A 9620-nucleotide genomic window follows, 5' to 3' on the forward strand; every position below is an offset into this window, starting at 1 on the left:
TATGACCTACAGTTGAATGTGACTCCCATAAGAAATAAGACTCCCATAAGAAAGAAAACATGCTCACTCATGTTTTCTTTACAAATGGTACATGTATTACAAATTCTCCAAGGGTATGCAAACTTTTGAGCACAGCTATACACACCAAGAGTTGCTCTGTTCCGGATCTTCACCGGACTCAGTTATGCATCCGTTTTATTAATCCCTTCTAGTTTTTCGTTTTAAGCAAATGTACAAACTTTACCAGCACACGGTAGCTAGAACGAAGCTATATTTCAGTTGGACTACAGGTGACAAACAAAATTGTGAATTCAAATGTTATGGTTACATAAGATGTAATATGCTGATAGTTCTTATTTTTGCAGATTTCACACAATCCTACTTTAAGATATCCATTCTCTGAAATACTCTTGTAGAATTTATTTCTTAATAAATACTTAAATCATAATTTGTACTAGGGAAATTGTTTGTCAGAAAATGAGATACTAATCATTCATCAGACACAACATAAAAAAAAAATAGTTTATTGAAAAGAAATAATAGAAAATGGAAACAACAAAATGTTACAAATATCTTTTTTGGTCATTTAACTGATCAATGCGGGTAAGCTGTGATGTGTGGAAAAAGTTAGACATTTTCTAAACTGCCAAAATATTCGTTTTTTGTTAAGCAAATACTGATATGTGAGATAGTTTACTATGTGGAGCTTTTGCCTTTGTTTAGTAATACATGTTCCCAAAACAAAATAAAAGCAAATAAGTGGTACACAAATTGTCAATATAGGTGCAATATCTCCAAACATATACCACCAGAAAACCTGTAGGCCAAATCCATGGAACAGATTAACTATTCTCCTGAATCATGTTCCTTCTTATCTTTATTTATATGCCATAATCTGAAGCAGTTCCTCTCTGGTATTATGCAGAGTGCCACTCTGCAGGACTCGCATTGCCAAACTGTCTTTTGCTTGCAGAAACGACAATTCTTCCTGCCCACACTAGCTTTCTTCCATGACTCAACGATGGTGGGATCATGTGTCGGCACAGGACAGCACATTGAACCAAATTCCAGCTCTTCCTCTTCCCTCTCTTCCTCTTCCCTCTCTTCTTCAAACTGCTGATCTGTCTTTATTTCATTCTGTTGTTTGCACTGCTGTTCAAATTTGTAGTGTTGTTCTACCCACCATTTGCCCTGCTTTTCATACTGCTGTTCCATTAGCTGCTCATACTGTTGTTCCACTTGCTGTTTGCTCAGCTCTTCGTCATGCCCCTCCCATCTCTTCTCCTGAACACTGCCACTCGGTGTAATACCAGCAAGCTGCGAACACAGCTTCTCCCTAAACTGTTTCTGGGCCATGGGCTTTTTACTTGAAGTCACAGCCAAGTCCTTGTGCATGAGCCAGCTGTTCACCACAGCAACATCAACAAAGTGAAAGAAGAATGTCTTGTACCACTTCATGGTTTTCTGAGCCACACTGTAGCATTTTATCAGGGAACCACACAGATCCACACCCCCAACATACAGGTTGTATGGCTTGACCTGCTCTGGGGCAGGCAGAGACTGGGTCAACCAGGTGCCATCCTCTAACTGCTTCCGTCGTTGCACCTGCTCTTCTGCAAAGGCTTTATGGATGGTGCTACACATGGTGACTGGCCGTGCATCCATCCACTTAGTAAAGAGCAGCTCCCCATCACGAAGCCAGTTGATAGTCCCTCTCTTTGTTGTTGGAGCCATGCTGTTCTCTTGCACACCAGAGAGGCCCATGTATTGTTCGCGTATGGTTCCACATGCCCCCAAATGTTTCCGGTATAAGTCACGGAGGAGTGTTGCACTGGTAAAATCTTTATTAAGGTAAATGTGGTACCCTGTGCCTAAGCAAGGGACATTTAGCAGGTTCATGACAGCATCATAGGAATCCCCTTTTCCTGAAGCAGATGGGTTCTTTCCTACGAATATATTGAAGTCCCACGTGTAGCCATTTCTTGAATCTGCTAATACATATACCTTGAATCCATACCTTTCATGCTCGGATTCAAAGGATTTTTTCAGACAATTACGAGACTTTGAGCGCACCATGAGTTCATCAATGGAAAGGTTCTGGAATGGATGGTATAAGGTCCTGCATGCCTCCAATATCTGGTCTTTAAGAGGTTTGATTCTCATTAGTTGATCATATCCTGCGGTTCCCTTCTTCTTGTCATTTTCCTCATCCTCAGCTGGGTCACTCATGTGCAGTGAATAGGTGATTGCTCGAAATCTTGACATGGTCATGACTGAACGGCAGAAAGGAATCCCATACAACCTATTTTCAACCCAGTAGTCTGATACATTGTGCACATTCAGAAGACCCATATAGATTATAATGCTGAGATATTTGTACATTTCTTCTACGGATATAGTTCTCCATGGTTCCTTGAATCGCTGTTTCTGCCTTCTCTGAGCATTCTTGTTTGTGTTCAAGCAGAGAGTATCAACAACATCCTTACTGAAGAAGAGCTGGAAGACCTCCAAAGGGGTGTAATTTTTTTGAGCATCTAGCTGGGGCCCTGGATTCCTGGCTGGTTTGAAGGGGAACAGTTTAGGCTGCAGGTCTGGTTCATCCTCTGTCCTCCACCTTCTCTCTGACCCACTGGTAAGAGGTAATGCTGGATCAGCATTCCTTCTACATTTGGCAGGGGTTGATGCCAAGCTGGGAGAGGATTGAGGGCTGACCTTTTTTCGCCCCTTCTTTATAGCAGCTTTAGAGACGGTCTTTATGGCATCTTTCACAAAAGAATAGGCATCTTGTTCGTCCTCACTTGACCTGGAAACTTCAGTGGGATGAAAAGAGAAACCCCTTACTCTGGTTTGTGACACGTTTATCGTATTGGATGAGGACTCTTTCATGTCTACAGTCTCTGAAGGTTTGGTCTGACTGTCATCATCTTCCTCTCTTAAACGTATCAAAGAAAGAAATAGGTTACAGTTGAGAAACATTATGACACTTGTACATGGATATACATAAAAGTCAAGGAACGAAACTGTGTGAGATAATTAAGCAATAAGGCATGAATAAGGTATGGTTTACAACCAATATACCAAGAGTTGATTTAAGCACAACACTTAGTATATTAACAATGTACCTAAAAACCTTTAGATAAAATATTGCTATTATGAACAAATTACAAATACAATTGCATCTGTAAAAAGTTTTGTCATACCCATGATAGACAGGGATTCTCATATACCACAGCTATCAGCCTCATCATAATCCCGGACGGAACAAATCAGGGTTATAATTCTCAACATTTGAAGGCGTTATATTACATGTAGCAGGCAAGGGGTGACATTCTATGAAAAAGGTTATATCAGCGTAAATCATTCAACTCACTGGTTCAGTAGTCGATCCAGCTCATCTTCAAATTCTGAATCTATAAATGAGGAAAGGGGGGAAACTCTTTCATTGGTCTGGGAAAAGACGGTTACTTTGGGAAGGCAGTTATCTTCCGTCCTGTTGGCATCTACAATCTCCGAATGCTCGTTCCAACGGTTGTCATGTTCCTCTCTAAAAAACATATTCAAGAAACAATAGGAGACAGGTCAAATCTATTTACTTTAAAAAAAAACTTTAGCATAAGGAAATAATAGCACTTTTCATAGAATCCCCCCCAATGCTTGACATCCTTTGTCTGTGCAAACCACATGTTATAAACCGTATTTAAGTCAGAAGAGAGAAAGTCAAAATTTTCTTTTAAATAAACAATTTATACATTGATTTTGATTGGTGTTTGGGATTTTTGTCTGCTGAAAAATCCACTTGGAGAAAAGTGTTCTGCGTCTGGCAAATCCAGTTTTGGGCTAAAATGTCCTGGTACTTGGTAAAATTCACTCTGCCTTTAACCTTAACAAGGGCCCTAAGACCAGTACCAATACATATATTTTAGAAATGTTTGTATTTGTAAAACAAAATGTATTTATCTGAGCAATTGTCTTAGTAAAAATGTCTGCAAGCATCTGCAAATAACTTACAGGGGCATAATGTATGATTACTGTACTACTAGCATACAGTTGTGCTCAAAAGCTGTGCATACCCTTGGAGAATTGGTAATATATTCAATTTCTAAAGAAAACATGATTGAGCAGACAAAACACATGTCATTTATTTCTTATGGGATTCACATTCAACTGTAGGTCATAACAGAATGTCACAATCATAAAACAAAACATGGCAACAAAGAAAAAAAATTAACTGACCCCTGTTCAAAAGTCTGCATACCCTTAGTTCTTAATACTGTGTATTGCCCCCTTTAGCATCAATGACAGCGTGCAGTCTTTTGTAATAGTTGTCTATGAGGCCCCGAATTGTTGCAATGGTATAGCGGTCCCTTCGTCTTGGAAAAATGCCTCCAGGTCATGCAAAGTCTTTGGTCTTCTTGCATGAACCGCACGTTTGAGATCTCCCTACAGTGGCTCGATGATCAGGAGACTGTGATGGCCACTCCAGAACCTTCACCTTTTTCTGCTGTAAAGACTGGGTGATCAACTTGGCCTTGTGCATAGACCTTGTTGACCCCTCTCCAAACATACCTCTCATCGTTGTGACCATAAAGCTTTATTTTGGTCTCGTCACTCCAATTTACAGTGTGCCAGAAGCTGTGAGGCGTGTCAAGTTGTTGTGAGGCATATTGTAACCAGGCTTTTCTGTGGCATTGGTGCAGTAAAGGCTTCTTTCTGGAAACTCGACCATGCAGCTCATCTCGTCGTATTGTGCGCCTTGAAACAATCACACCGTCTTTTTCCAGAGCAGCCTGTATTTCTCCTCAGGTTACCTGTAGGTTTTTCTTTGTATCCCAAACAATTCTTCTGGCAGTTTTGGCTGAAATCTTTCTTGGTCTACCTGATGCTGGCTTGGTATCAAGAGATCCCTGAATTTTCCACTTCTTAATAAGTGATTGAACAGTACTGACTGGCATTTGCATGGCTTTGGATATCCTTTAAAATCTTAATAAAGTACCATTACCTTGTTACGCAGGTCTTTTGACAGTTTTATATCTGCTCCCCATGACTCATTATCTAGTCTGCACAGTGCATCCATGTGAAAGCTAACAAACTCATTGACTATTTATAAACAGATACTGATTGCAATTTAAAAAGCCACAGGTGTGGGAAATTCACCTTTAAATGCCATTTTCACCGGTGTGTGTAACCTTGTGTGTCTGTAACAAGGCCAAACATTCAACGACATGTAAACCTTTGATCAGGGCCATTTGGGTGATTTTTATTATCAATATGATTTAAAAAGGAAACCGATGTGATAATTGTTTCATATGGTCATTATCCTTAAATACGTTTTTTTGCATGAGTAGCTATATTTTAGAAAACAATACAAAAATTTCACAATTTCTGCCAGGGTATGCAAACTTATGAGCACCGCTGTATAACCAAATACTTTTGTTACTAAACAAGTTTAATCCTTTATGAAATGCATTTTGGAAATACAATACATAAAAAAAATATATACACACACAATACTTCATGTTACAGAAATTAACGTAGGACCCAAACCGAATATTTCCTGAGACCCGAAAGGGATTTATTAATTAATAAACTTTATCTTCTGTACTTCAGTTGTCAAGGAATGAAATCTGAGAGAAGATTTAATAGTGAAAGTTATTGTACTTACTGATCCAAAAGTTGATCCAGCTCATTTTCAAAATATACATAGCTGCTGTCAGATTCTGAAGAGTTTCCATTCCAGTTATAATCGCCCACTGTACCTTCCTTCTCATCAGTGCTGTTTACTTTGTTCCTTTTTTCCCTCCTGTATGGCATTTTAAGAAAAGATCATGCCCAATTTTATTTATTTTTTTAAACAGAACAATTACACGGTACAAAAGGCATGGTATTCAAGAATTACATGATTTTGAGGAGTTCTGGAGAACATCTATAAAGCATTCATTGGTGGACACAAACCTCCTACTACTGCATCCGAAGGGATTGTCTCTTGTCTTGACAATTTGGTCCAGCACTTTCTCTCGCTCCATCATTACTCAGACCCACTGACTCACACCAAAACAGCCCGAAAGAAAAATATTCACACCCCAGAAAGAAAATTACAATGTTAATATTTTAAGTTAATGTTTCACATGTTTTTGAAAAGAAATGTATGAGTCACTGACATATTCCCCATTTAAAATTTACTTGCCAGTCCATCAATACATTTGCATTGATTTATAATCACCTTATACTCGCTTTAGACACTTGCAGAACTATGCTTTACATCCTAAACCACCCTAGAGCAGATACTACTATACTGGTCTTGTTCAGTAGGGCAAGATGAGGAGGAAAGGTTGTATTATTATTTAGAAGCAGGATTCTACTCTGTGCCCCTTTAACCATGAATTATGTCTATAACCTTTGTTCCCAGAGTACGGACAGCACATGTGAATGGACTGCAATGGATTGCGGAACACAACCTTGCAGTGACAACACCCAAGGGGGAATGTAACCCAAGACGGACAGTTAATTGCAGAGAGTAGCGAATAACAAGGTGTGCCAAGAAAGTATTTGCATTCACATGTATTTGTATTTACAGACTTTGACGCATGCACGTCACAAATCTGGCATCAAAGTGACAACTGAAATTTGTCTCTGGTCTTTAACCCTGACATATTATTAATAACAGTCACAATTAGGGTCACTTGTATTGCTCAGGGACAGAAATAATGATTTTTTTACCAAACCAGTTACCACTGCCCCATACAACTAGGCATTGAATTAGACATTATAATAGACTACATCACACTTGGGGATTTAGTTTAGGATTCTGAAATGAAAGCCTTGTAAAGCTGGTCTGAATAAACACAAAATGCCTATTTTTATAGGGGATGGATTGGCATGACCACTATAAATAAGACCTATGGCATTTCTTTCAAAATTGAATAATAATGAGTTGAATAATGTTTCAGATTTGTAATCATCTCCTTTTGCACGAAAACCCACCATCTGCACCAAACCTCCAAACTTTCCTCACCAACTAGGAGGAAACGTCTGAAACCCCAAATAACATTTCCAGCCATTCATTTTTCATGGGTATGGTGTCCATTTGTATGCTCATCGATCTCAACCCCGACCCTCGAAGGTCCTCGGCAATTTTTCGAGCATTTTTTATGTTATTGTTAATACATCCCTCGACTCGTGGTCTCACTCCCAAATGTTGACCTGCCGATATTACTGTACCACAATAAAATGACGTTTTTTTCAATTCACTGACCGTATTTATCCCCCAAGACAAAACACATGTATTTAAGTTCATAAACACAGATAGGTGGCCTGACTGCAAGAGAAAATAATGAACCAGGCTAAATTAACTTACCAGGAGCTCTAGCATCATAATAAGGAAAAGTCAGCGTCTTATATCTGCGTCTTGTGAGCAACATTAAAGAAAACACTTCCGGGTCACGAAAATTAAGAAATTTTCAAAATAAAGGGGACCAACGTATAACTTCAAAACCGACATAGATTGAGTTTATTAATTGTTTAAGAAAATGGACCACTCAAAACATTGACAACAATTCATTTTTGATCATATCTAAGAGAAATTTCAATAAAAAGTTCCAAGGGCAGAATTCAGACAATGCCAATGACTGAATATGGAATACATATTGCCTCATAGCTCGTAAACTATTGAATATTCCACAGAGAAAGCAATGTAGGAAATGTTCAGGAGAGTGTGTAGAGTAAGACAAACATGTCTAATCATGGGGAATAGTGTGCTCTATTGAGTCTCCTGAACATTTCCTACAATACATTCACTGCGTTGTTTAGAATATTTTTTTCTGTATAGCGCAATATGTATTTCATTTCCATTGAGTTACATTGTGGCCAATGGTATGGGCGAAGTAAAATGCCAGCAACAATTGCAAATACACAGTGCCCCTAGATTTTTTTTGCATATAGTCACTCTATTCACTCTCCTGAACATTTCCTACAATACATCCTACAATACGGGAAAGTCTATGCCAGGGTTCTGGAGAGGAGAATACGGCCGATAGTAGAACCTCGGATTCAGGAGGAACAGTGTGGTTTTCGTCTGGGCCGTGGAACACTGGACCAGCTCTATACCCTCTACGGGGTGTTGGAGGGTTCATGGGAGTTTGCCCAACCAATCCACGTGTTTTGTGGATTTGGAGAAGGCATTCGACTGTGTCCCTCGCGGCATCTTGTGGAGGGTGCTTCGGGAATATGGGGTCCTGGGTCCTTTGCTAAGGGCTGTCAGGTCCCTGTACAACCGAAGCAGGAGCTTGGTCCGCATTGCCGGCAGTAAGTCAGACTTGTTCCCAGTGCATTTTGGACTCCGGCAGGGCTGCCCTTTGTCGCCGGTTCTGTTCGTAATTTTTATGGACAGAATTTCTAGGCGTAGCCAGGGGCCAGAGGGTGTCAGATTGGGGACCACACAATTTCATCTCTGCTCTTTGCAGATGATGTTGTCGTGTTGGCCCCTTCTAACCAGGACCTTCAGCATGCACTGGGACGGTTTGCAGCCGAGTGTGAAGCGGTGGGAATGAAAATTAGCACCTCCAAATCCGAGGCCATGGTCCTCAGTTGGAAAAGGGTGGCTTGCCCACTTCAGGTTGGTGGAGAGTGCCTGCCTCAAGTGGAGGAGTTTAAGTATCTAGGGGAAGGATGGAACGGGAGATTGACAGACGGATCGGTGCAGCTTCTGCAGTAAAGCAGTTGATGTATCGGTCTGTCGTGGTGAAGAAAGAGCTGAGCCGCAAGGCGAAGCTCTTGATTTACCAGTCAATCTACGTTCCTACTCTCACCTATGGTCATGAGCTTTGGGTCATGACCGAAAGGACAAGATCCCGGATACAGGCGGCCGAAATGAGCTTTCTCCGCAGGGTGGCTGGGCGATCCCTTAGAGATAGGGTGAGAAGCTTGGTCACCCGGGAGGAGCTCAGAGTAGAGCCGCTGCTCCTCCACATCGAAAGGGTCAGCTGAGGTGGCTTGGGCATCTGTTTCGGATGCCTCCGGAACGCCTTCCTGGGAAGGTGTTCCGGTCCCGTCCCACCGGGAGGAGACCCCGGGGAAGACCTAGGACACGCTGGAGGGACTATGTCTCCCGGCTGGCCTGGGAACGCCTCGGTGTCCCCCCGGAAGAGCTAGAGGAAGTGTCTGGGGAGAGGGAAGTCTGGGCATCCCTGCTTAGACTGCTGCCCCCGCGACCCGGCCCAGGAATAAGCGGAAGAAGATGGATGGACATTCACTGCGGCGTATAGAACTGTTTTTTCTATATGAGTCAATATGTATTTCATATCCATTGAGTTACATTGTGGCCAATGGTATGGGCAGAGTAAAATGCCAACAACAATTGTAAATACACAGTGCCCCTTGATATTTTTTTGCATATAATTACTCTATCCACTCCCTTGAACATTTCCTACAATACATTTTTACAACATACACTAAGCAAAGTGGCAAATTTGATTCATTTAATATTATTAAAATCGCGTTTTACCGTGGACTTTTATTTTGAAGGCAAAATCCGAAAACGCAAGTCTTATCAATGCTACGGAATTTCTAATGTTGCCAGCATGACGATAGTCTAAGCCATGCTCTCCATGACTCAGTCAGACTAG

At 40.9% G+C, this 9620-nt stretch overlaps 1 protein-coding gene across 3 annotated transcripts; it reads right to left on the reverse strand.

Annotated features, from left to right (window-relative positions):
• Positions 1 to 508: 508 nt before the first annotated feature.
• On the reverse strand, positions 509 to 7427 carry LOC105009316 (piggyBac transposable element-derived protein 3-like). 3 transcript variants are annotated; one of them, XM_010868731.4, is made up of 5 exons: positions 7355 to 7427; positions 5953 to 6049; positions 5663 to 5800; positions 3371 to 3544; positions 509 to 2932 (listed from the first exon to the last, which is right to left on the reverse strand). In XM_010868731.4, the coding sequence occupies exons 2-5, from the start codon at positions 6024 to 6026 to the stop codon at positions 847 to 849; spliced, it is 2472 nt and encodes an 823-aa protein (XP_010867033.3). In that variant the 5' UTR covers positions 6027 to 6049; positions 7355 to 7427; the 3' UTR covers positions 509 to 846. The 3 variants fall into 3 exon arrangements, with proteins under 3 accessions (XP_010867033.3, XP_010867034.3, XP_010867032.3); XM_010868732.4 differs by having other exon boundaries at positions 5953 to 6038; positions 7355 to 7403; XM_010868730.4 differs by having other exon boundaries at positions 5953 to 6080; positions 7355 to 7403.
• Positions 7428 to 9620: the final 2193 nt, after the last annotated feature.

Source organism: Esox lucius, chromosome 3 (assembly GCF_011004845.1).
Source record: "Esox lucius isolate fEsoLuc1 chromosome 3, fEsoLuc1.pri, whole genome shotgun sequence".
Lineage (NCBI taxonomy): Eukaryota > Metazoa > Chordata > Actinopteri > Esociformes > Esocidae > Esox > Esox lucius.

Excerpts from the sequence above, each read along its gene's own strand:
- LOC105009316 (XM_010868731.4), bottom strand. The coding sequence starts at position 6,026 with ATGATGGAGCGAGAGAAAGTGCTGGACCAAATTGTCAAGACAAGAGAC. Across the intron at positions 5,801-5,952 it reads TTCGGATGCAGTAGTAGGAG|GAGGGAAAAAAGGAACAAAG; the intron begins GTTTGTGTCCAC and ends AATGCCATACAG. Across the intron at positions 3,545-5,662 it reads CTGGATCAACTTTTGGATCA|AGAGGAACATGACAACCGTT; the intron begins GTAAGTACAATA and ends TATGTTTTTTAG.